The sequence below is a fragment of the Scomber japonicus genome, chromosome 4 (assembly GCF_027409825.1).
Source record: "Scomber japonicus isolate fScoJap1 chromosome 4, fScoJap1.pri, whole genome shotgun sequence".
Lineage (NCBI taxonomy): Eukaryota > Metazoa > Chordata > Actinopteri > Scombriformes > Scombridae > Scomber > Scomber japonicus.
Window position 1 is genome coordinate 5,428,789 of NC_070581.1, and position 27,467 is coordinate 5,456,255.

Here is a 27,467-nt window from a genome sequence, read left to right on the forward strand (position 1 = left end):
TATTCGAAAATTTTTACCACAGTTGCATTCAACCAAGCATCTAACAAAATATGCAATATGTTTTTATAATGATACAACAAAAAGCACAACAATATTTGTATCCCTTGATTCTATATTGCGCATCACCTCTATATATAAGCATTTCATAGCAATTTTTTTTAGATATTGATGCTCACAGTTCTTTCTCAGTGGATGATACCAAATCTGTCACATGAAATCTTAAATACAAGACAATATTTCCATCGACAAATTTGGAATTTTGGTCTATAAAACACATTGTGGAACCATGTGAATCAAAGTAGTGAATATGGAATTATTAATTATAAATTTATCAATATTTCAGTGAAAATCATAACATACTAATGTGGACATAATGCTATTGCATCATTAATTTCCCCCATGTCACCCACATACTATCATTTCAATAACAACTGATTGTGCAAGAACTATTTAGCTATTTCCAGCAATGTGAGAAACACATTAAAACAATGTAGAATAAAAATAGCAGAATCTTGAGTCCTGCCTTAAAAAAACTGGAAAAAGCTTCCACTTTTTTGTGAAAGATGATTACATTTGAGATACAATAATGTTCAGACCATTACTATTTGCACAAATAAATTAATTTTCCAAAAAGGAAAAATGAAGGCCAAAAGATGTGAAAATCTCCATGCATTCCTTTTCCCAAACAAAGGCTAAATATCTGTCTAAGAATCAACAACCATTATCAGTTAAGTAAATTACTAGCATTTCTTTGTGTACACTTGTGTGTGTTTATATATATATACAGAGCATATAGAATAGAAAAGAAATGAAAGCAACACCAAAAAACAACCACTCCATAAGGCACAAAGATCGGGCAATGCTCAAAAAAGCCACAGCATAATGGAAAATATATTTGAAATATAAATAGAATGATTTAAGCATACATCTTGCACGTTCCACCTCCACAGTACCTGCTTTCCTTTCACAATGGAACACTTCATACAGACAAGTGGAATTGGACAGTTTTGCTTGCTTGCTGAATTGGTGATAGAAACACAGTATTATCAGAGCCTTCACATATTTCACTGTGAACATTTGTTGTGGTTACAGCTTCCTTTGATAGATGCACAATGTGTGCTGGAGCACAACAACTCAACCCATCCTTTTCCATGTGACTGCTTTCAGGTGGCCTACTATTATTTGTCTGTGAGGATGGCCATCTATGTTTATTCTTGCATAAAAATGAATTTTTTGTATGAGACAGTCATGCTTATATGTACAGTATTGCCTGCTCCATCCTTGTCATGTACAAGACCTCTGAAGGATTTAGGGACTGTACAAAAGTTATACTCTGGGTCAGGGCAGAAAAATGGGAGGGAATTGTTTTTTCTTTTTATTTAGGATAGTATAGTCAGATTTGTTTTGTTTTTTTTAATTTCAGTCTTCCCTTTTAAATTCATTAGTAGCATCCCAGTCTTGCTATCCTTGGTCTTGACAGCATCATGGCTAATCCACCCAAACCCTTACCCATCTGCACCTATAAGGCACAGCAATGCACCTGACCTGTTACCCACAATTATCTTTAGACAGATATACTGTTGTGTGTTTATAAAATGATGATACAGTGACCCACAAAATATGCACAATCTTTAGTATAACAAAAAGAGTACAGTAAAAGTAAAAATAAATTACATGAAGTATTTTTTGTGCGTCACTTTTAAGACGCTGCTGATACTAACACACATATATCTGTATATCTGTCTGGTGATTTGCAAGACAGCTGTAGCCATATTAGCCTATGACCAAACCTTTAGAATATCATCGGACATTTGTTTTTCTGTAAACTAAGTATGAGGTAGGATTGTATTTTTTGTAATATCAAAAATAGTAATAATAATTGTTTTTATTGTATTTGCATATGGCTTTTCTTAATCTCAACTGTGGTTATGTTACTTTGAGTATCCTAATTCAAAGGGCCTAGCTTCTTAAAAAAAATATATATATATATACGGTTCAACCCTTCCCCAATAATTTGTGTACAGTCCCTTGTTAGTATACAGTATATGTGAGCAAGTTAGACAGAAAGACAGACAAAGAGAGACCATGTGTCTGTGTGTGTGTGTGTGTGTGTGTGTGTGTGTGTGTGTGTGTGTGTGTGTGTGTGTGTGAACTGCACCATTACTTTTTTGAAACTGGACTTGCTGCTATATATGAAAAGGACAGAATTGTTATTCTACAAAATGTGAATAAACTGTGTAAAAAATCTGTCTGTGGAAGGTGGAAGTCTCAAGGCTGCTGCTGATACTGGCTCTCTGTGGCTGTGTAGAAGTCCTCCAGGACACTCTGCAGGTAATCGAAGGTGGGGCGGTCCTCTGGCTTGTTCTTCCAGCACTCCAACATGATTTCATAGAGTTCCGTGGGGCAGCTGTCCAGGCGTTGCATTCGGTAGCCCTTCTCCAGAGAACGGATCACTTCTGGGTTGGTCATACCTAGAAACAAGTGCAAGTCATTGTGTTAAAAAAAAGCTGTTGAACCACAACCTTTTAATGGCTCATATGGTGACATAAGATGAGTTCTGCTGGCACGCAAGCACTTTGGCTCTCTAGGTATGGTAATGTCTGTCGGTTCACTGCTTCCACATTAAAATATGTCAAGAGCTATTAAACAGAACCATGCCATGAAACTTGGTGCAGACACTCATGGCCCCTAGAAGATAAAGCCTACTAACTTTGGTGACCCTATTACATTTCCACTAGTCACCAGTAGGTTGACTTTTTTGTTTTTTATTGAAATGTCTCAATAAGCACTAATTGGATTGGCATGAAATTTGGTCCAGGTATTCATTTTGCCAACATGATCAATGCGACCAACTCTGGTGATCCCCTGACTTTTCATTTAGCACTACCAGCAGGTCAAAGTTTTAATTTATCCAGTATCCAATCAAGTAGACAACATCTACTTGATTGGATACTGGATAAATTGGCACTCAAAATGTTATACAGACATTGGTTCGCAGACTGTGTTACTATGGTGATCCTCCCATCCTGACCTTTCCTTTGGCGCCATCATGAGGTTGACATTTGTGGTTTTGAGTGAAATGACTCAATGATAGACTGTCATGACATCTGGTAGTAATATTAATTTCATTACTTTTCACGTCAAAATTTGTATTTGTCAAATACTTTGGTTTATAACAAAATACCTGCAGGACTAATGCCATTCCCATCTGTTTCAGCTGTGCATTATGTTTAGTGCTAATCCGTTAATTAGCATGCCACCTACAATGTGTGCCTTTGTAAATTGTTTCTATACTGCATCTAACTTCTCTGATGTCTCAAATTTACAAGTCTACCATTTTTGGAGGGTCACTTTAAACTGAGGGCAATAGAACTGAAGGGAAGTGAGTGGAAGTTGAGTTGTAGAAATAGTGCAAAAGTGCAAAATCCCTGCCCTTCAGAGTGAATGTGAATGTGGCTAATACTGCATCAACTTTGAAATGAGTGCATCCCTTACCTGGGTATGGTGTGCGTCCATAGCTGATAATTTCTGTCAGCAAGATGCCAAAGGACCAGACATCTGATTTAATGGTGAAAGAGCCATAGTTGATGGCTTCAGGGGCCGTCCACTTGATGGGGAACTTAGCTCCTGGTTAATGAGGAATATTGAAAAAGTAGTCAGATTTAAACATTACTTGGCTCCTAATGACACTGCAGCAAAATTCCCTGCTCATCACACATCCTCTCAAAGTCTATATCTTACTTTTAATGGGGTAATAATCATTTTTCGGGGTGTAAAGCCACATCAGACACTAATTACTGTACATGTCTGGAGGGGATCTTTAAAATACAATTATTCATAGTAAAATAATTATGAAAATGAAAATGTAACATTGTTGTACAGTGAGTAATTTCCACCGAACTGATGACACATTGATTGCTCCCATTTCAGCACTTCTCAGTCATCAGTTCCCCTGATGACACCTGGCTATACAAACTTGTGACAGTGAATAAATCTCATCGCACCTTCCCTGGCTGTGTACTCGTTGTCTTCGATGATGCGAGCCAGGCCAAAGTCAGCAATTTTGCACACTAAAGCCTTGTTGACCAGGATGTTGGCGGCTCTCAGGTCTCTGTGGATGTAGTTCCTCTGCTCAATGTATGCCATGCCCTCTGCAATCTACAAACAAATCCATGTAAAAGAGTCAAAACATGGTTCCAAATAATAGCTGTCAATGGCAACAATATAAAACACAACAGCCTTGCAAGCAACATTTCCTTGTTCTGTTTCTTTTAGTAAATGGATTGACTATTTATCTGCTGGTTTTGTGTTCCATTTACTAATAGTAGCTGTCCATGGCAATGATACAATAAAAACAGTCTGAAACAGGATGCTGCTGTGCTAGCATCATTTCCTTACTGCTCTGTTTCTTTTAGTAAATGGATTGGCAATTTCTCTGTTGGTTTTGTGTTCCATTTACAAATGCCATTCCATACATATGACCTGGAATTAGTCCTTGTGTTTTTAGCGTTTACTGTTTCATGTGCACTTTCTCCCTTTAGCAACCTTTGTATTAGCGCCAGATAAGACCAATCTCTCTCACTATCTGATGAATCATTTAACATAACAAAAATCTGTTATGGTAGGGTTGAATCAAAACAGGCAGATCTAACCTTCCTCCTCTTCCTTTCCCTGTCTGTTGTTTGTGTTAGATTCAAAGTAACTCTTGCAACAAAGCGCTAACGCCCCCTCCCACTCCCACACAAACACGTTCATGTTCGTGTCAAGCAAGCTTTCCGCAAGGGGAGCTGATTGGTCATAGCTCAACACAAGCCAGCCTGTGCCACAAGCATGCATATGAAAGGCAGGAATTTTAATTTGCAGATATAAATACGATGAGGAATGATGTTGCAAATTTTAAAATTGCATCACCCATATGCAATGAGTGATACAACTTTTTAAAGCAGCTGCAAAAAGCAACATTTTTTTCATTTTATAGCAGCTTTTCTTTCTGTGTTTTTGGAATTCATCCTCTTGGGACAGTCACACTCCCTCTGGAATTAATCCAGCAGACTGTGATGATCCCCTGACATTTCCTCCATGTCAGGTTTATCTAGTACAATATCAAAACATCAACTGTGTAGAACTTTGAACTACACTGACCTCTATGAAAGGTGCTATATAAATAAGATTGATTGATTGATGTGAAAAATGTATTTGAGTTTCAGTCAGAATTCTGACTTTTTTCACATGTGGCCCTCTTCCTCAGAGGACTCAGTCCATACAGTGTAAACCCTATTTCCCCATTTCCCTCACATTGCTGTCTGTGTCTACAGCTGCTATTACTGTTCCTATTCAAGAGTTGGCACAAGTTGGCTTGGATCTGCATGGGGCGAAACTCACAAGGGCCTTGCCTCTGCAGCTGCATTATATTGGCTGGATCAGGTTTACAGATCTTGACACTGTGTTTCCTTATGCAGGAATTTAGCTATTGTTCAATATTATTTCACTCTGGATAAAGTTTTAGTATTTTTCTGGCAATTAATACTGTCTGTTATTCTCTGAAACACCATACACACGCACACAAAGAATTCAGTTCTTGGTTTACTGGTGTAGACAGTCAGGCATGCAAAAACAAAGATAGAGTATCACCAATAGCTGCGGGTCAAACATACCAAACTGTCCATTATACCACTGGGTGATTTTAAAATGTTTTAAAGTAGAACTTACATAATACAATTTGCTTTGAAAACACTAGCCAATAAACAGAACAACAGACTGCTGACCTCAAGAAATGTGAGTGTGAAAATTCAAATAAGTCCCGAATGCTTGAGACAAACAAAAGATTCATTGAGATAAAACCCAAAGCAGTCAAACAACTAGAGGATCTGGTCTGGCAGGCTGTCATGTATGGAATAGAGGACTGGCACTAACTGCGACTGAACGAATCTCACCTGGGCAGAGAAGTCGATGAGCTTGGGGAGCTGGACACGGTTGCCCTCATCACTCTTTAGGAAGTCTAATAAACTACCTGTAGGCACATACACACAAAGATGGTAACCAACACATACTACATACAGTTCATGCTGACCATATGTTATAAAATATTTGTGACCTGGTGGTACAAAAATACACTCAGCATTAATAGACATGTATTAACAAAGGTTCAACCAATAGTTTTTATGTTATGCCAAATACATTTGAAGTCCATTGCCAATAGGGAGTGTACTGTAGGTAGACTCCTTGCTACTTTCTTAAATTGTATTTTTCTTATTTATTTATTTGTTGTTTAAATTTACAGCAGTGGTTCCCAAAATGTTTTATCTCAATACCCCCACAGATCTTTCAGATGAACTCAATTACGCTTCGTCAACACCTCCCGTAATGTTTCGTCTTTATCATTTATCCTTCACTTTCAGCTAACCACTTAGACGTCTCTGCTTGCTTTCTACCTAGTGACCTATGTAACCTGTGTCTACCTATGTAATCAAATTGTAATTTCACTTTTTTCTAATTAGCTAAGCTATTCCACTCTTTCTGTACCTTTCCATAACACCATGGCAACTGAAAAAGTACAAGTACCCCTGGTTGAGAACCACTAACTTACAGTAAGTAAGTTTTAGTGTAATTTGATGTAGACAAAAAACTGAGCATGTGACATTAACACGTGTTTCACTTGCATATGCATAGACATTCAGGAATGCATACAAACACATACCTTTCTCCATGAACTCAGTGATAATATAGATAGGCTCCTCCTTGGTGACTACAGCGTTGAGTCGGACCAGTTTGTCATGCTGTAGAGTCTTCATCAGGTTGGCTTCGGCCATGAAGGCTTCCACTGACATGCTGCCAGGCTTCATGGTCTTCACGGCTACCTTCGTGTGCTTATTGTATGTAGCTTAAAACGGAACAATAATTACAATTAAAATGAATTGCTGGCCTCCTATACCCATGCATAACCTGACTCAGATCTATCTTACCCATCCAGACTTCTCCGAATTGCCCGGCACCGAGCCTCCTCTCCAGTTTGAGTGATGATCTTGGGATTTCCCAGGCGTCTTTCTCCCACGGCTTCTCAGGTTTAGGACTCAGACATGCGCTGGTCAGAGCTTGGCAGAGGCCATCTCCCTGCTCTGTAATTAAATTAAATACATTTTTTTGTTGTAAATATTTGTTTTATTAACAGATATTCATTAGTACAACATATTTGTGGTGTACAACATCAAGCACTTCCAGCTTGTGCAATGGAAATTAAAAAACTAAAAATCTAAAATAACTGCTTTTCGAGTCTGTCCAAGGAAAAGAAAAAGAGCATGTATCTGTAAGAATATATGCCATCAGTTTCCATTAAAATAAAAACAAATGTGTATATATATACACATACATACATACACACGCATATACATACATACATACATACATACATACACACCTAAATAAATAAAAGACTACAAATAATTAAAATAAGTAAAATTAAAAATTAAATAAATAATAGTAATATGAAAGAAAGAGCAGACAGTAAGCAGGACATCTATAGTTCCAAACACAACAAGGATACATCACCAGGTATACGTGTAAATAGAACAATGATACCAGGCATAGGAAGTATTGTAACAATTAAAGTAACAAAACAACAACATTTTTTACAGTAGTTTTTCCCATCCCACCCCCCACCCTCCTCCCTTGTATGGTTATCAGTTTCCTTCCGTTTACATACCTATACAATCTGTTTACCCCTCTCCATACATTACATTCAATGAAGGAATTCTGATAAGATACTCCATGCACTACAGAGGGTTAAGTTGGAGTTGGTCCAGGAAAAGTCACATCACTGTGGTCAACTAAATCCAAAGAAGGTAGAATGTTGATAAAGGGGCTCCAAAGCAAGCTCATTTATCCAGTGTCTCAGTGATGGTGAATCTTCAGATTTCCAGTTGATGAGAATGCATTTTGTTGGCTGGCCAGTAAAATAAAATTCTCTTTTAAAGTAGTACACATTAATCAAGCTGGTGTCTCCCAGAATCCATCCATTCCTATCATCTTTGAAGTTAAATCAATTACACGTTTCCAAAATTCTTGTATGTATGTATGTATGTATGTATGTATATATATATATATATATATACACACACATACATATACATACACACAAAAAAGAGAGGGACACAGAGTGGGCTGGCTATAAGGGGTGGGGTGTCATGCACATGCAAACAGAGACAGTGAAAAACAGCTCTAAGTGTGACAACAGAGGAGCTGAGCCGCTTGCCAACCTGCGTGGAGAAATACGCTTCTGGTGTGAACTGAAGGGCTGTGGCACGCGTGAGAATTTCCAAGCGCGGCGCTTCCGCGCCCGGTGTGAACCAGGCGCGATAATAACCCTTCCCATAAATGTCTATAAAGGTAGCCTGTGCACAGCAGTCCCATTAGTTAGTATTACTCACTCTGCAGTTCTTTCAGAAAACTTTCTGCTTCGGCTGGAGTGGAGAAGAACTTGAAGGATTCCTGATGCTTAATGCGCAGCTGGGCTGCGTATATCATCGCGTACTCCACTTCTTTCTCTCGCAGCATCTTTTTCACACCAAGGAACTCGTCTCTCCTGCGCTGCAGGTCTGTCCTGACTTTGTCTTTGTCCCTGAAGTTCAGAAACTTGGCGATGAGAGGCCGCGATCTGTCCGATTTCTTCCCGACGCAGTGCGCTCTTTCCAGGGTAACAGGTGAGGAGAAGTTGCCACTGCCCAGGGTTTGCGGTATTAACCTTTCCATAAATGTTACAGCATCGCGACCTTCTGCTTGCTCAGGTACATTCAGGATCCTGGTGATCAGTTTCTCCATCTTGTTAACACGGTCGCGGGTGTCTTTAATATCGTCTTCATTAGCACTCACTCGTGTTTCCATTTCCTGGACCTCTTCCGACAATGTCAAGAGTGAAGATTCTATTTTTGTTAATGTAGCTTGTATGTCAGTTGTTTTCTTGTCAATATGTTCTGTTAGGTCCTCTTTGGTTTCTTTAATAGCATCCAGAAGTTTGTTCAGGAGTTTCTCTGTTTCGTTCTGCCCGTCCGCCATGTTGGGTGTGTGCAGGTAGAGAAGCCGTTGTAGTTTTCTGTCGTTCTTTATGCCGCGTTTTAGGAGAAGATCGTAGCTTGCCATGCAAAAGTGCTCAAAGTCTCTGTCTTTTGCATATAATCTTGAGTTATGAGAGCAGGATAAATGTAGCTATCGGGATCGACCACCGAGAGCTCACGAATACACGTCTACACCCATCCTGCATCCGGAAGTCTCATTAAATACGAGCCAATACTACACCATAGACTGTGTGGTCTACACCCGTCCTGCATCTGGAAGTCTATGGAAGTATTTCTGAGCCATCTGAGTTTGAATATGAATTTCTAAGATTGAGATTTTTCACTATCAAAATCAGACTTTGAATTTTAAAAACCATCAAATTTCTAACACTGATTCTTTTTTTTGCCACATTCTTTTCAATGTTGAAATAAATTCAATGTAAAAAAAATCGTTGTCTCAAAATAGTCCGTTTTTCAAAATTCAACATGTAAAGAAATTCAACACCCCTAAAAATTCAGTGTAAAAAAATCCAATTTCTAAAAAAAAAATCAGTCTAAAAAAATTCAACATCTCAAATAATTCAGTGTAAAAAAATTAAACGTCAAAAAATTCAGTGTAAAAAGAACCAGACTCAACATCCGGGTCACCAGGGAGAAGCAATCGATCCCTGTCTCAATTCAGCCAACGTCCAGCCAATAAATCCAGTTAATGTGCAACGTGTCGAGTAATATCTATTACTCAATTTTACACAACACAACACACACAAAGCACCATCACCTGCGTTTGTGGCCATGGCCTCACCGGTCTGTCCTACCAGAGCCAGTTTACTCTGGTCCTACCTGGGTGGGTGTCACATGACCAATGGAGCGTAACATGATTGGCTGGACGTTAGCTGAATTGAGACAGGGATCGATTGCTTCTCCCTGGTGACCCGGATGTTGAGTCCAGGCGGGGAGTTCCTGTCCTCTGAAAAGAAGCCAATGCGGAAGTAATTTAGAGCTGCATTCTATCAAAAGGCCACCAGGGGGCGATTGTTTTGTGTTCAAAAAGACTTCCGGCTCTATACAAGTCAATGGAGAATTCACCAACTTCTCACTTGATTTCTAACCTCAGTAAACGTTTTCAAAATGTGTTTATGGTCTCAATCGCTAGTTTAAAGCCTTCTTCAATGCAGTCTGGTGTTCATTTGTGAAATTTTGGCCTCTCTGATTTTATATTCGACGATAAAGCAGGCTAGGTGGCTACGTTGTGATTGACAGGTTGATTGATCAATGTCCTTGAGATCCAGCCCTCGCAACCAATCGCAGCCTCCCCGCTCCGCCGTTGGTCCCGCCCATACTTCCGTCCATGACTCCGTCTCATGCCCATATAAGTAGAATCCGTGTTCTTTTTTTCCCGGCATGCACCTGAAATTTTCAAGAAGGCGCTGCCTAGATTCAATACTATTGGCTTCCGAGCAGCAGTCCACAAACCAATGGGTGACGTCACGGATGTTACGTCCATTTCTTATATACAGTCTATGGTTGAGTCTGGTTCTTTTTAGACTGAATTTTTTTAGAAATTGAATTTTTGTTACACTGAATTTGTTTGAGATGTTGATTTTTTTTTTTACACTGGATTTTTTGGGGTGTTGAATTTCTTTACATGTTGAATTTTGAAAAACGGAATATTTTGAGACAACGATTTTTTTTTTACACTGGATTTATTTCAACATTGAAAAAATTAAGAGGCAAAAAAAATTTCAGTGCTAGAAATTTGATGGTTTTTAAAATGATTTTCATACTGAAAAATTTCAATCTTAGAAATTCATATTCAAACTCTAAGATTTGTTTCAAGTATCTTTATTGTGAAGCATCCATGAAAAGAAGCTGGACAAGGTGATATGCTTCTTTTCATGTACGAATGACATATCAAAACACTTAGGAAAAGTAACATCTAAATGAAATGGAGCTTTAACTTGATACAACAACTCTAATAAATAAAATTACAGTAAAATGAATAAAAGTGCCATAAATATAGGAGTACAATAGAATAGAAATTTTATAATTTTACCTTATTATAATTGGTGTCTGTTATTATAATATTTTTAATATCTGTGCTCTGTTTTCATTTTTTAAAATATCAACCATACATTTGACATAAATACCCACTATGATAATAACTCTGATAATGTTTCACATAGTTAAGGCATTAAAATTGGCCAGCAGAGGGTGCTGTGCATCTGTACAAGCAGCATGATTAATGGTGGCGCACCGACTGAACCAGAGGCGCTATTTACACCATTAAATAAGTACAAACGTGACAAAACTAATTTCACTTATATCTGCGTGAAGAAAGGAAATAATTCAACTACGACAGAAAACTGCTGAGAGGATGTACAATCATTCAGTGATTGCAGTGAACTCACTTTTGTAATGGCTGACCAGCTCCTGCAGGGTGGTGAAGGTGATGCGGGGAGAGATGTAGAATCCTCCGTTGTCCAATGTACGGATCTTATAATGTTTTACTGTGTCACCAGCAACAGCATCACTGTCCCGGACAGACAGAGAGTAGCTGCCTGTGGTTAAAGAGAAAGAAAGCAGTAGTGACAATGTGACCTGTGGGGGATTTTTGAAACGCTGATGCAAATCTTTCTTTCAGCGGACAATGGTAATTACTGATATTTTAATCTGATATATCATTTAAAAATCTTTTATCTGTGTGAATGTTTTTTTTCTCATTTGTCACAGTGACTTAGATTGTAAATAAAATATATTTGAAGAAGAAAGAAAAAATCCAGAAACGTACATGTACACATACGCACATATACATTTATTGAAAGTATATGTAAAGGAAAAGAAAAGAAAAAACAAAACAAAACTGTAGATGTTGATAAGATTCATCAATCTCAACTTTTTTGACTGCTTAAGCTTCAAAGCAAGCAATTCTTATGGCCTGTCATTATTTTCATATCATTTTTGACGTGTCCTTTGATATACAAATTGTGCCTTTGAAGAGAATACTCTTTACTTCACACGCCGATTTAACAGTCACAGATATTTCTCGTAACTGATTTGGAACTGAAGTAAAGTGTCGTCGACAGAGACGGGGGTGTAAGAACACACCATCTCCTCTTTTTGTTCTCACTTCTCTTATCTTCTTGAGTTGAAGAAGCCAAGGGGGTTGTCTCTTTTTTTCCATTTAGTAGATTTGATTAAACTTTGTCAGCATGAGTGCAAGCAAATACTACGCTATCATCTTGGAAATTTAGGAAATGACAGGTATGCTGTATTTTGAAGACATTCTTGTAAGGGTAGAGAAGTTTCTGGGACTGCTTGCAGATCAACATGGGACACTTAAAGGAGTAACCCAGGATGGTATCAATGGTATACATTTTTAAAGAATGGTCAAAATTAAAGCAAATGAGGATGAAATTTCCTGATTTAAGAAAAATAAATCTTTGATATGGGTCTATCTCTACCCAACCCTCCCTAGCTTCTAAATGTTAAGCCCAGATGTGTGAGATGTTATCAGGGTTACTTTTTCATACTGAAATACAAAGTACTTTTTAGTAGGAGTAAACTTCGTGTGTGTAATATATATGGCGTGACCTTTTAAGTTGATATGGCAAACTTGTTGGCAAGCAGTCATGGTGCAGCAATCGCATTCATTAGGAGTCTTGTGCCTGGCCACCTAAATCTTTATATCATGCAGTATCTGACTCTTTTTGTTGCTAAATGCTAACTTTGTCTGCTATTTGGTGTGTGGCAGATAGCATGTAGTGGCTTCATCAGAGGTTTTTTTGGTAAAAAATCAGCTCTCCCCTGTGTCTGGAAACTATGCTGATGACAGCGGCGACCACAATAAGTTAACAGATGTTAAGAAACCTGTTAAGTTTAGGGTGATAATGATCTGTTGTTTCATCATTAGCAGGGGCCGCTGTCAAATTACACACAGTCATCTCTTCTATTTTTAATCTGCACATTTTCTTTAGAGCAGCTTTGAAGGCAGATTATTAACATTACAAGTATTACATGTTTATTAACCCATGCATGTAGTACTTTCTGTACTTGCTATGCTACAGATGCACTACAGGACTTCATTAGCACCATATCAAAATGATGAACAAAATGTAATACTGATAGAGCAAAGCTAAGTCTAAGGCATGTTTATATGGTACATTTCATAAAGATAATTATGTTTTCTAATGCATGGTATATTTGAATATTTTTTAATATATTGCTTGATTACTGACTGTACATCACTCTACTGAGGCCTCTTCTGATACAAATAATACGACAAAATACACCAAAAGGACAAATAATGGTGTTTTTTAATGTGCTTTACTCACCCTTGGTGGTCTCACTGTCTCGGATCATGTAGGATCCCATTTTGTTCCCAGGGGCCAACAACTGCCTCTCAGCATCTTTCCTGCTCACGCCCTTGAAGAACCACCTAAACAACAGGAAACATCAGTTAGTACAAAAACCTCTCAACGGATCTCTCAGGACAAGACTTCATTTTCCATTTATGTTGTGTGCTGTGTTTCCTTATTCACCTTATTTGACTTTGTAAAAAAAAACAACCTACAAAGTGCCATTCAAGTATGATATATGATACAACTATTAATAGTAATGCAAATCCTAGTGTTATAAAGTTACTGCAACTGGTAATAGTATGTATGAGTATGTAGACTTATGGTAATCAATGAAATGATTGTAGTAATGTGGTTTCAGTGTGGGTGCACTTACTCTTCTGCCTCCAAAGTATCTTTGGCTACATAATTACTGGGGATGAAGCCTTCCTGACCTGAGCTGATTAACATAGCTCTCCACCACTCCCCCGATCTACACAGAGAGAGAGAGAAAGAGAGAGAGAGAGAGAGGAAGAGAGCGAGAGAGAAGAGTGTGATAAGGCAAAAAAGCTACACAAGTGTGAATATTTCTTATACAGATGTGAGAAACCACATGCTTGACTCGTCCAAAATCTAAATTTGGAGTTCACAAACACCTTTTTACTCTTGTAACTGAAGCAAACAAAAGAGTATGCATAATGCTTCTAAAATGTTGCCGTTGATGCTCTACTCACTCCTCTAAGATTCGGAGTTTATCTCCCTTCTTGAAGCCGAGGTCTCCGTCATGAATGGCCTCATAGTCATACAGTGCCATGGCAATGCTCTCACCTAGAAAAGAAAGAAGAGCAAAATGCCTTACAGAGAGTTTTCATGTTTGTTGTGCACATGACTAAATATCTCTTGCATGTTGGTTTTTTTAATGCACGCGCTGCATTTAGGTCTGAAGTGCATCTTTGTTGACGTGAGGTTGCTGACCAACTGACTTCCTTGTTTGCTTGATAATGATAGCAGTGTTCTTTTGAGCACTGGAGGCTTGTGTGGTGAGTGGGGCTATCGCTCTGTACCCACACACAGAATCTCCTTCCTCACTCTTGTGTCTGTTGTGTTGAGTTTTAGAGAGCGTTGCATTTTGTCTCATCAGTACTGACTTAGATAACGACTGTAAACACGTCTTCCTGGTATCCTGTTCGATGGTGGTGTTGACAGTATGACGTTGCTTGCAATCGGCTGACGTAACTGACCTCTGTGACTTCTACTTTAATATGAGATGCAGAATGAAGCTTAAAGGTTACAATAAATACAAACATGTGCTTAAAGGTTACAATAAATACTGTGTAGGTGTAAAGAAAGATTGTGACTCACCATCTGGCACGTTTGCATTGGATGGCATTTTACTCTGTGGGTAAAAAGACAAAGACAAATATGGTGGTATGAGGCAAAAATAAGAAGTCATTCCTATCACAAACAAATTAAAAACTCCATATTTGTTGACTTTAAATGAGGAAAAACAATGTTCTAAAAGCTACAATAATTAATTTTGGCCACTTGGGGGCAGTACAACAAACTAAATAAATAAATATTTTATCAACGTAAAAAGTTATTATGGTGAACGCATACAAATATACACATCCAGCACACATAGATCAACATTCAACTGAAGTCATGTTTCTGTTCCCCTGATAAATGTAAGCCATATATTCAGCCCCTTTTTAGCTATGTTTTGGGTCCCATCAACTCCTGTCTCTTTAGCTGCTAAATGCTAGAATTGCTTCACTAGCTAGTTGCTAAGTTTGTCTTTCTGCTGCTTGGAAGGTAGTATATAATAGGTTTATTATACTCCCCCTCCAAGAAAACATCTGCCTACTGCGTCTGGATACAGAGTTGGTGAGAGAGGTGATACAAAACAGTAAAATTGGAGCACTGTAAAAACCAAAACAATTAGCTGAAAGAGGCTAAAATGCTCCTTAAAGCTGAGCGGAAGTGTCGAGTTGGACGGTAATTATTTGTGGGTCCATCACTATAAGCACCCACGTTCACATTATACATATTTATTTTTTCTAGTGTTTAGTGAACCTTTAAAGTGGTTACGCAGCCTCAGCAAAGCAGGATTATTTTACCTTCGTCTGAAATGGCATATTATTAGATTATATTTCAATAATATACTCTATTTCACATTATAAAACAAAGATTATGTAATTAAAAGCACTTTATAGCTCATGTTTTGGACTGAAATTCGACTAGTATGCACAGATAACAAACTGGTAACATTTGAAAGGAAGGGAGGAAGGAAAGACTTAGTCATATCAACTTTGAAAATCAGGATGTGACAGTTATCTTCACTTTAAGTGTTTGGGTGCGCAGTGGTTTTGCTCTATTTTAGAAACAGTTTGTTTTCAGAAGTTTCAAAGGTATAATAAGACTGAGCTGTGTAGCTACTGCGCAGTCAAAAAGACTGCCTGTAAATTTAGACCTCTGTGAGATAGTAGAATACAATATATATGGGCTGAAGAATGAGTGTTGCCTAATAGTGAAGTTTTGATCAAACGTATCTTGCCTCAGTGCTCTGGCTATGCTGCTTCTGTCACTTCCTCTTTCTTCATTGAGGGTGAAAGACACATTACAGTCAGAACACAGGAAGCAGTGGCCAGAGGAACCACAAAGAGACAGCACACTGCTATTTTACCCATGGCAGATCAAAGTTTGGCCAGTATGCAAATACACAACAAGCTACAGGAACATTTTCAGAGCGAGCATCAGTCACACTTCTAACCTCTTTGTAAAGCACGGGGAAAGTAACTCCCACTGTGTCTTCGTCTCTATTTTGTAACTCTTCACACTTTTGCTTCTTCATTTCACACTGTTTTTCTTCCTTGTTCTTTACTTAAAGTCAGGGCATTGCAGGTGTGTCAGAACTAATTAAAGATACTATACTCAAAGTTCAACTAAAATCTAACTAAAAGTCATCGCTTTTTGCAGTCTAATGTGATGTCAGTATGTTTTTTTTAGTCATTATTAGTAGTTGTGTATAATTAAAAGGAAGAAAATAGGGGAAATATCAGGTTTGTCAGGGTGTGTCGGCGTCTGCTGTTGAGAATGAGAACAAGGGACGTCATGGGGCAGAAAGTGTTTCACTGGCAGCAGTATTGAAGAGTGAAGACCACAACATCATTTAAATGTACTGTAGTGTTATTTACAGGACGTAACATGTCCTGCTAGTTAGCTAACTAGCTCATAAACTGATGTAAGCAGTGAATCTTCGTTTGGCAGCTCATTCATCAAGCTAAAGTGTATGTTCATGATTTTAAGGTAGACAGGAAGGACACTTAATTTAAAAAGCTATCGTACTGTCTCTGCTGTCTGATTTGCTGTATGGCAACAAGTTCTTCCTCAACATGGACAGAGAACTAAAGTTATTCCAAAGAATTAGTGAAAAGACGTGCTGCACCATCATCAAACAGACAAATATGGACCTCAAAGGAAAATATATAACATTTGATTGCATGCGAACATGCAATTTAATGTGTTGAAGTTTAAGTTCTACTTTCTGTTCCCCTTTTTCTTTACTTGACTATTTCCATTTGATGCTACTTTATACTTCTACATCACTATTGTGTATATATAAGAGGAAATTACAAAATGTTTACTTCCTTACATGTATCCAACAGTTATATTTACATGTTACCTTCATGATTTTACTTATTTTACATGAACAAACATATAATAATGTTTATGCAATGCAATACAATACACTAAAGATGGCAGCAATGGTTTCCTTCCCCTTACGGAAAACCTATGTTTAGTTTTTGCACATTGTCACATTTGAGACCCAAAGGGCTGAAATTCTGCAGAATCTCCAAAAGCAATTTTTAAGAGGAAATATGTGAATGAATATTTCTCAATGTGATTACATTACTGCTTACAGCTTTGTTTCCAGAGTTTCCTGCAGTGGGGTCTTTGACATAGTGGGCCGTCTGTGCGCGGTTCTGTAGCTCATCGTTACCAGTCGCTTTGCCGAGAGGCTCCTGCTCCTTCTTCGAGCCCACACAGCCCATGGTGCTATCTGTAGGAAAGACAACAGAAGAAAAACAGCAAGACATGAAGGCTATGGAAGCCAGCAGGAAACTTCTATTGAGATATATAAATTAAATATTCAGGCTTTGTTGCCCTAATCAGACAGTGACTTAATGTATCTACATTAGTCAGAGAAAAGCAGAACATATTTATCCCACCCAAGTTTAGTACAGGATATGTAATAATAAGAGGAGATTTTAAGGTAAGAAAATATACATATAGCTTTCAATTATAAGGATATTTTACATGCATAACACCACATTCACAGTAAGTGCATGAACAGGAACTACTTGTTGCTGCTGGATGCACAAGTAGACTAATAGCTTAATAGCAATAGTACAATAGTAATAGCTTAACAATTGCTGGTTCTCAACCCAGAGGCCATTTTAAGTGGCATGCGGAAGGACATACATTTCCCATGATGCACTGTATATGTATTAGCCGTTTTCTCAAACCCCCAAGAACAGTTCCCAGGCCTTCAAGTCAGTTTGACACAGTGACCAAACTGGGTATGCTATTGGGCCCAAAAAGGGGTTTTCCCATAGGTTTACATTGTGAAAGAGATGTCTGTAATTTTTCTCAGCGACACAAAAACTCATTTCACTATCATAATTTGATCCATTTGGTCTGATCACATTTTGAAAATCCAGAAGAGCCACATGATTACATTGTTTTATCCACTTTCGAGATAGCTGGAGGGCTAAACCGGAAGTAGCCTGCTTAGCCAGCTGAAGCCACTAGTCTGCTGGCTCAATGATGCGAAAGCTATGCAGAAGAGTAAGAACCTTTTTTGGCTTCATGCACCACTGAGCACCTTTTCATAGGAATGAACAATGTATCTAGTTCTCTTTATACCTCCTTGTATTTGCTGCTGGCGTTGCTGTGGCAATAATGTCCAAAATTAAACTTGTCACATCAGTGGTAACCACCCATTAAAGCATTTGTAAACATGGTGAAACAGACACGTCGACTACATTAATTAGAGTTTTCTTACATTGAGGACAAAAGAGACCGTGAAAGTTTGCTTAGAATAGAGATCACAGCTTTCATTTTGACTTATTTAGCGACGATGTGTGACTTGCACAACTTGCTGATGTGTTAAAACAGTTAGACACATTATATATGTCTATGCAAGGAATGGGGGCAAAATATGATTGAATACTCAGCCATTCAGAAAAGAATATTGCATTGTAGGCAAATCATGCTTCCAAAAACAGGCCCAACAACTAAAGACCTGAGGCAAAAATACGCACAAGAAAACTGTCACATCTCACTTAACCGTAGGATCGTTTCAACAACTACTTCCCTGAGAAGCGTGGGGGTGATGACTGGGTATGCCATTTAAACCTGTTTAAAAAGCATTTAGCTGTCATTCCAGATAAGTCTGTCGCTATGTTTTCTTGAAATGAATTTGAGCACTTCAAACATTTGGGTAAAAATGTGGCTAGACCAGTTGAGAATCAGTTCACTTCTGAATTCTGCAAATTCTGTACCGGTGAAATATAATGCGTGAGACACTACCTAAGGTAGATACAAAACTACTGAATTATTAAAGGCATTAGAAGGTTAGTGATGACCCTCACTTTAATTTGAGGTTAAGTTTGTAAATGTAGGTACAGCAGACATAATCTGCCAATATTGACAGGAGATCAACATGACAGGTATCTTTACATATTAGTTCAATGATACTACAGAATAAATCCAAGCACGGTTTAATAATACATTTACCCCCTCTGACCTCAAGTTTAACCTCTCTTAACTGTTTGTAACATGTGAGTAGTAAGCTAGCAACAAGTCTACTCACAACAAGTAACAACAAGACTGAATTTCATACAAAACTGACGTCGGAAGATACCAACTCGACTCAGCTATCTCAGACTGTTACAGTCTCATATAAACTTCAGCTGAACTTCTGGTGGAATAGCTCCAGGGCCACTAAAGGAAGTAGGATTTTTAAGATTTATTAGGATTTATTTTTTGCCTTTATTTTGATAGTAACTGGCAGAGATGCCGAAAGGAAACAGGGAGAGAGAGGGGAATGACCTGCAGCATAGGTCAGATTCAAACCATGGAAACTGAGATTATGTGGCATCCACTCTAACCACTCGACCACCAGGACGCTCCAGGAAGTAGGAATTTGAGCACATCAGTATAGTATTAAGACAGACTCCCGAACCCACCCTAAAGCCTTTTTTTCTTTTACAACCTGAAATTAAGACCATACACCAGTTAAGGAATCACTGTCGAATAAAGCAAAGTCAAAAGATTTGGTAGCCATTTTTGAATGAATTTGAAAAAGGAACCACATGAACAGTCCATCATGTTCCATACTTTCTCATGTGCTCATCAGCTTTGGTTGGGCATAATGATCTGATTTAAGGCCCCATTCTTATCAATTCGTTAATCACTGTATCACCACAAAAGCTCCTATATTGCACACTTGTGGTAAAAGGACATTTCAATCATTCCTGTTCACTCGTAAGGTAGACGTAAGGTTTGATTTATGGTAATATGATTTGGGGCTTGGCTGCTTACAACACAAGGACAATGCTAACACTCCTTTTACCTGCTTGCTTTTACTCAATCGCTGAAATGTTATTTTCCTGTTAACTTGTGATTTTGGGTAATTGAACAAAAAAAGCTTGTCTAATCTAATCCTGCAAGCACTAGTTAGCTGCTTTACCTTTGGAATTATACTGCCACCTTGTAGTGCAAGCAAGCTATAGTTACTCTGCGAAATTTTAGTGACAGCCTCGTGTCTATCTACAGTTGCACATACACAAACACACACATGCACCCACACTTTTTGGTCCACGCACTTCTAAAAATGAATTTGGTGCCCACGTTCAGATCGGTACCATATCCTCCTCTGACCTCTAAGAGCCTTACTGACGCAAGTTAGCAACTTCTAGTCACTTGCATAAATGCGTCTGAAAGCTTTAACACATATTAACAGAGCTGAGACATTCTCTCTCTCAGCTGACTGTTACTGTATATCTCTAATATTGGGTGGAGAAGGCGTGAAAATGGCATATCACATGATGTTGTTAGATACTCTTCAGTATACGCAGAAGACTGAGAAGACAAAGACGCCTTATAGCTTACAGCCTGCCAGATGACCCAGACAGCATGACTTTTGGGATTATTAAAACTCTCTCCCTCCACATTGTTGTTGATTTCTCCCAACTTGATGCCAGCAACACAACAGCTTAGTCACTTAAAGGCCTTCCTCTCTACTTTGCCAGTAAAAGCATTTCTGCACAAGCCCTCTTATTCATCTGTAACTTCAAGGGAATGCTTTGCTTTTTTACAGTATCAGACTGTATCCGTGTATGTATTTACATGTAAATGTGTATGCAGTTATATGGAACAAAGTTTAACAGAAGTGAGAACAAAGAGGGAGTCTGTGATGGGAGATAGAAGCCGTTTTATTGCTCATCTCATCTCATCTCATCGAGAGAGAGAGAGGGTTGCACTGTGTAGTCTATCTCACTTCAGCTCAGAGAAACAGATCATGGCACATATGCTGAATGAAGGAAGTAATCTTTATCAGCAGGGCTAAACAGCAGGACTCTGTTACAATGCAAACAGATCTACTATGGCTGTAGAGGTCATGTCACCTTGAAAGAACCCTAAGTATCACAAAAGAGGACAATGATATTCTTCTGAGGATACACTTTTAAATTAGTGGCGCCAACACTCACAAAATGTTAATGTTTGGTGGTTGATTCTACAATTCACAATCTTTACTGTACATAATCACAATACCCTGTTGCCACTAATGTACAGTGGTAAGTGGAAAATGTTTCATTTGAGCATTTAGACACAGGAAGTTCCGGTGTTCTTAAGGGTAAAAGTAGTGACGTTCAAGTATTTGCTTCCTTTTTCTCTTTGTTCAAAACCTTGTTCCTCTTTCAATGCCTAATCAATTTTTTTTCTGTAGACTATTTAAAACTCTTCCAAATAAAAACAGTGAACAGCCATCGTGTAATATTTTTACTGAAACAAAATGGAGGTCAGCACGAGGCTGTTGGTAACACATTGCCCCAGTTTGGCTCTGTTAAAACGTAGCTGGCATTGATCCATCTTTGTTGTGTGCAAAGCAGTTAAATACATATCGAAGGCAATTTACTCTGCTCTCAGTGAGTGGAAACAAGACAAAAACATGTCTTCTCAAAATTGCCACAGTGAAACCTATTCCGACTCCATTGTGGTGACCAGCAAGCCACAGCTGTGAACTTAACGTAGATGAAAAGCGTCATAAAGCTAGATGCTGCTTCCCTGATGCACATACATACAAATTAGTAGATGTTTATTTACTGTAAAATTGATGCACATTATAGTACCAAGAAAAATATTACAATAAGTAAACTTAGATTTCTAGTAGTCTACATCTTTTAATCAGCAGATTTGGGAGACTAATGAAGCATACATTGATTTACTTCCACTTGATACCTGCACATCCTTATGTGTTCTGTTTTCTTGTGGTTTGAATGATGCACAGCACTTAATACCTGTTAAATTTGATATAGTTAGAGGTCCAGACATGCGTTTAGGCAGGGTTGGCACTAGTACAGAGTGTGCCGTACATTCTGGCAGTAATTCAATTCAATAGATATCAATTTGTTAACACAGTATCATTCTAATTCTTCAGAAGCTGTACGTTTCTACTCATAGTGGCTGTAAATGGAGTTAGAAATTTTGTTGACATTAACCTAAACATAGAAAATTATTTGTATGTCGGTTATGTTAGTTAGCATTATGAAACAGCTAGCCTAGCACTGTCTAATGTTAGCAAATTCTGCCTACTAACATCTAAAGTTCACTAATTACCATGTTATATCTCGTTAAACAGAAGACCAAGAAGTTATGGTTTTACATGCAGGAGTAGTTCTCTATACTGGGGCAGTAAACTTTGAATTCTCACAGATAAAACCCTCCTTTGCGCGTAAAGTGGAAATGCAACTAGCTTGTTATGCATTCATTGTGCTAAACAGCAGATTGGGAAAAGGGGCCTAAAACAACATAAGCTAGTATGTGCTTAATGGAGTAGCATAAAGAGATGACACATTGGTGTCTAGGGAAAAGGCATACAGAACACCAGAACATCACCAGTATAGACTGAGCTGATACTCCTTGCCACATGTCTGCGCTCTACAGAAAGAGATCATAACAGTTCACAGCATGTCACCACTGACGTTCGAGAAAAGTGGATGATCAGCAGGGTGGATGCTGCTCTTTCACTGAGGGAAGGCTCCTTTAAATGATACACGAAAATGGGTGCTTGAGTGCACAGAGCCCCATTAGAGCATAAATCCTGTGTGCAATTTAAAAAAAGACAAAACTTTACTCTCTGAAAGTAGTTTACATATCAAGACTCCATGTTTTTTTTTAAATGGATGGAAGACAGTAAAAGATTGTTTTTATGTACTTCAGCATTCTCCACCCCTTGCTGAAACACTTGTTGGGGGATATGAAAGATAAATCTGTGAAAAAAAAGCTTGTGCTTTGTCTATGCTGACAGTTTCAGTTCTGTGTTGGTTTTCCACTCTCTCGTGTTTGTTATCAGCCTCTTTTCAACCTTCAATCTTGAAAAAAGACTCATGAATCAAATAAACAATGGGGTTATATTGGTAACGCTTTATTTTAAGTCCTTCTATTTAATGTTCATGAGCAGTACTCAAACATTAACCTAATGGTTATTTTATAACATAGAGTGGTATACGAAAAATGTATAATACTGTGCGTTTATAAACGATTACAATGTTCTTATAGAATAGAATAGAAAGTCTGTATTGTCATTGTACAAAGCACATAGCTAGCTAAATCAAAGGGTTATACACAATTTATTAAATGTTTGCATACTGCTTATAAATGCTAATTAGGGTAAAGTAAAAAGTAAACATTATATTAAATTCAAATCAATTACTTTCAACTACTTTCAACTGTATTTTGTTCATCACCATAGACTCTATGGGATCACATTTAGTTAGTTTCAAAGTAATGTCCAAAGAAAGATCATGTCTAATGGTGGAAATCCCGGTTTAACGTCATCATCCAACACTGCCCACCAAATATCCACTCTGTTTTGAATCAATTCAAATCAACAGACTGACTATCCAACACAATATTTTTTAAAAACTCCCTGAGATTGTAATAGGATTAAAGTTGTAACCAGCAGAGTGTAATTTTATAATCTTTCTCATTTTGAGACTGGATACAACAGTGTCTTGTATTTGTTCAGATCATAAGAATAATGACAGGTGCAGATAACCCAGAGGCCACACTGAGCTTCAACATGGGTTGTTGCCACTGTGACCATAGGTGGTAATTACAAGAATCAGAACAGTACAATTTGAATATGCCTTAATTTCCCAATATTTTCTAGAGTTATCTGCTTTAATGACATAATCATGTTTATCTGTGGCATACTAACATATAGTATAACAGGTGCACAATTAGAAAATGAGTAATCAAGTCAGTGAATATCCTAATTTATGTCAGTTACACAACTTCTATCTAAAGTGCGCTATAGTTAGGCTTAGCCACCGCAAACTCATACCAGAATCAAATTAGGCTGTCGCAGCAAAATATCCTGAGTGCACTGACTTCAGTAATGGTGCATTTTATTGCTTATGAATTCAAATTTTCCATTTGAAAGAGGAATTGTGTTATTTCTTCTTTCAAAAATGGAATAGTCATGCTTTAACTGTACGAGAAAAGCACTTCACGGAAAGCAGTTTTTGTCAGCTACAGTTCAAAGGAAGGCGTAATGTCCCCATCACCTCTGAGAGGGAAGTAGTAAGTATGCATTTTTTAAAAAGGTCATAGATCATGTAGTACATTGTTTTATGTATTTTGTGATAATATCCAATTTTGACAAGTAAAAATACACAGAATTTTACACCGAATTTCAATTTAAGAAGAACAGATATGATGTTGCTGTCACTCCTGTAATAATCTAAGGTCAGCGTTCATATAAAAGCCCAGTTCAGAATGATCAAATTATATCCTGCCATGCAAATGAGCCCAACTGCAATCATCAGCCTGGGTGGCTGTTAATCTACCAGACTGCAGATAGGAAGCCACAATCAGCACAAGCTTGGTTTGGCCCCATAACCCAACAATGGGGCATAAACACGTCTAAATATATACTTTGATCTTATTGATGTATATTATTATATTGTTATTTACCCTAGTTATAAAAGTTGTGGCTGGACATGCAGCGAGCAGGTACCAGGACAGTTCAGAAGTCAATATATCCACACTGTATACCTGTTGTCCCCATAATCTAATTGAAGCTAACCACTTTGTATGTTGATGTCAGCATGCAGGATTCTAATACACTGTATTATACCACCACTGGGAGACAGCAATAATACATAAGTATTCTGTTATGAGGAATGATTCCCCCCCCAACCAGATGTAAATTTTGTGGGCTGTGAAAGGCTGCCAGGGTGTGTGTGTGTACCTGCTTGGGACTGCCTCAGGCCATAACAACATCACCTGGCAGCCTGGCACGCGACCAACAGGACATTATAGAGGGAAGAAGACAGAAAGACAGACAAAGAAGAAAGAAAGCTCCCCACTTTATATTCTTATTAAGTTACTTATCAACAGGAAATGGCAGGGGACTCTGGACTGCAGGATGTCCCCATTTCACACACATTCACACACACACACACACACACACACACACACACACACAAGGTAAGACTTGTAGCTCATACCAAAAAAATGATATTGCAGGTTGTATGAATTTCTATTTGAAATTCAGAAATTACATAACAGTTATAACTCTCTCTCTTGTCTTGTTTTGCCATCTTACTTGTAGTTTGTTGGAAAGTTGATACCAGTTTTGGTTTTTGTGCATTCATTGGCCGGTCCAGTACGTGCTAGCTTTACGGGGTTAGCCACCGACAAAAGAGGGGAAATTAGATGCTGAAAGAATCTGTAACTGACTACAGTTTTTTTACAGCAAAATCGAGCAAAATGCAGCATGCTATTCTTGCAATTTCTTATACAATTAGTTTTGACTGTAAAAATTTGAATTATTTTTCTTCCTCAAAGCAAGAAACACTCCGCCAACCAACCATATCATTCAAAAATCCCCTCAGAATTTGACTTGCAATTACAAAATTTGGGGTAAAAGTTGCTGAAGTGACAGCAGTAATACAAGCATGATAAAAGCTGTGGAATTTAACAGTGACCACCAGTATGTTGCAATACTGTAAATTCTCTCTAAAGGATGTGTAAAAGGTGCTTACACATACACATCTTCATGCTGTTTAAAATACATTTATGTCTGATGCAACATTTTTTTGAGCATATTGACAAATGACAAGGACGTGATCTGAAGCTTATCATATCTTACATATCTAAAACAGAAACTTAATGTGATGTGCAGACACTGGAGGATCACAGAGGAGAACAGAAACTAGTCTGCTGGTTTCTTACTTAGTCTAGATGGACAGTCTAAAAATACGTGACACACAAACACACACGCCTATTTGTATAGCTGTCTTAATGCGGACATTCTTTGACATAATTCATTCCCTAGCCTAACCTTAACCATCACAACTGAATGCATAACCTTAACTGTCACCCGATTCTAACATTAATCTTAAAACCAAGTGTTAACACTCAAACAGACCTTTGAAGGTGTGTCAGAAAGTGAGGACCCCAAAATGTCCCCACTTGCCTAAAATGTCCCCACTTCACTGTAAAAACTCAAAGTTCTCATAATGATAGCCATACAAGTACACACACACACACACACACACACACACACACACACACACACACAGCCAAAGCAAGACAATTGATCAACTTTCACCACTAAACCAACTTACCACTTTTCACACTTGTTCTGCAGTCTGATCTTGTAGATATATACAAATGATGAAAACTTTTATAGGCGTTGGTTCAACTATTAAAGGTGAAGTTCTCCTTTTTTAAGAGCACCCTGAGCATCCTTGTTCTAACACTGCATGAGTTCACGTAGCTTTACCGTTACATTTCCCCTTCACTTCATTGCCTCTGAGTATCATATCATATCATATCATATCATATATATCATGTATCATGTTTTTCAGAGTGTTTGGCTTCTGCTTTCCTCCAACGAGCAACATCGGATCAAAAGACACTTACCGCGTTTCAGCCAGTCACTTCGTCGATTCTTTCTGCGCTCGTAAAAATGATCTTCTAGAGTCTGGTGACCGTGTTAAGAATATTCCTCATTTCTTCCGTGTGGCTTCCATCCTTTTTTTATGGTGTCTTTTGTCTTGAGGAGTGAAGTTGACGATGGGGCTTGGGCGGCAGGGCGCAGCGCAATGGACTCGGACGAGGAAGTTTGAGCTGTGCGCATCTGACTGAGTTGATGAAAAGAGGAACAAGCTCTCAGCTGCCTCCACACCAATCCTACTCTTAGTTTCACTGGTTGAAATAGCCGGCTTATCGCTGCGCCCCCCCTCCCGCCTCCCTTCACCCCTCCTCCCAGCTGCAGTATCAATGGTACTTCAGTTGAACTGGAGGAAGAGGGAGATTGTGTGCCAAAACGCAGAATTTTAAAAAATCATCATATTTATTCCAGTAAAAGTAACTGTGGTTCAAATTAAGGCTTATACTCTAGCATCAAGTCATTTAAAGTTTTAAAATTGACATTTATCTGTCCAAAATGCCAAAAACATAAGAGGGGGGAGGCCTAAACTGCTCCTGGCAATGTTAGATGGATGAGTAGATGGACGGAGGGGAAATAATGGATGCCATGTATGGGTGGACAGATGTGAGGGACACATTTGCATGTTGTGCAGGACAGCTCATGTATTCAAATGATGGGTTGACAGCTATCATGCTCAATGCATCCTCTGGGCGGAGGCAGGCAGCAGAGGCGAGGCGTAGGCGGTTCATCCCCGAGGCCCACAGCAGCAGCTCAGCAATAACACATGAGAGAAAGCTCCTGGCTCTTCAACCGTAATCCTTAATCAACATTCAGGATTAGACATCAAGTCCCCCC

The 27,467-nt window shown here is 38.3% G+C and overlaps 1 protein-coding gene across 1 annotated transcript; it reads right to left on the minus strand.

Annotated features, from left to right (window-relative positions):
* Positions 1-2,118: 2,118 nt before the first annotated feature.
* On the minus strand, positions 2,119-26,847 carry hck (HCK proto-oncogene, Src family tyrosine kinase). Its single transcript, XM_053318142.1, has 13 exons — positions 26,603-26,847; positions 17,302-17,441; positions 14,744-14,777; positions 14,116-14,209; positions 13,779-13,874; positions 13,379-13,482; positions 11,456-11,605; positions 6,963-7,115; positions 6,698-6,880; positions 5,934-6,010; positions 4,005-4,158; positions 3,496-3,627; positions 2,119-2,471 (listed from the first exon to the last, which is right to left on the minus strand). The coding sequence occupies exons 2-13, from the start codon at positions 17,431-17,433 to the stop codon at positions 2,269-2,271; spliced, it is 1,512 nt and encodes a 503-aa protein (XP_053174117.1). The 5' UTR covers positions 17,434-17,441; positions 26,603-26,847; the 3' UTR covers positions 2,119-2,268.
* Positions 26,848-27,467: the final 620 nt, after the last annotated feature.

Coding starts and splice junctions, on each gene's coding strand:
- hck (XM_053318142.1), bottom strand. CDS start 17,433: ATGGGCTGTGTGGGCTCGAAGAAGGAGCAGGAGCCTCTCGGCAAAGCG. Junction 14,210..14,743: donor CAATGCAAACGTGCCAGATG/GTGAGTCACAAT, acceptor TTTCTTTTCTAG/GTGAGAGCATTGCCATGGCA. Junction 7,116..11,455: donor GCTGGTCAGCCATTACAAAA/GTGAGTTCACTG, acceptor ATTTAATTACAG/AGCAGGGAGATGGCCTCTGC.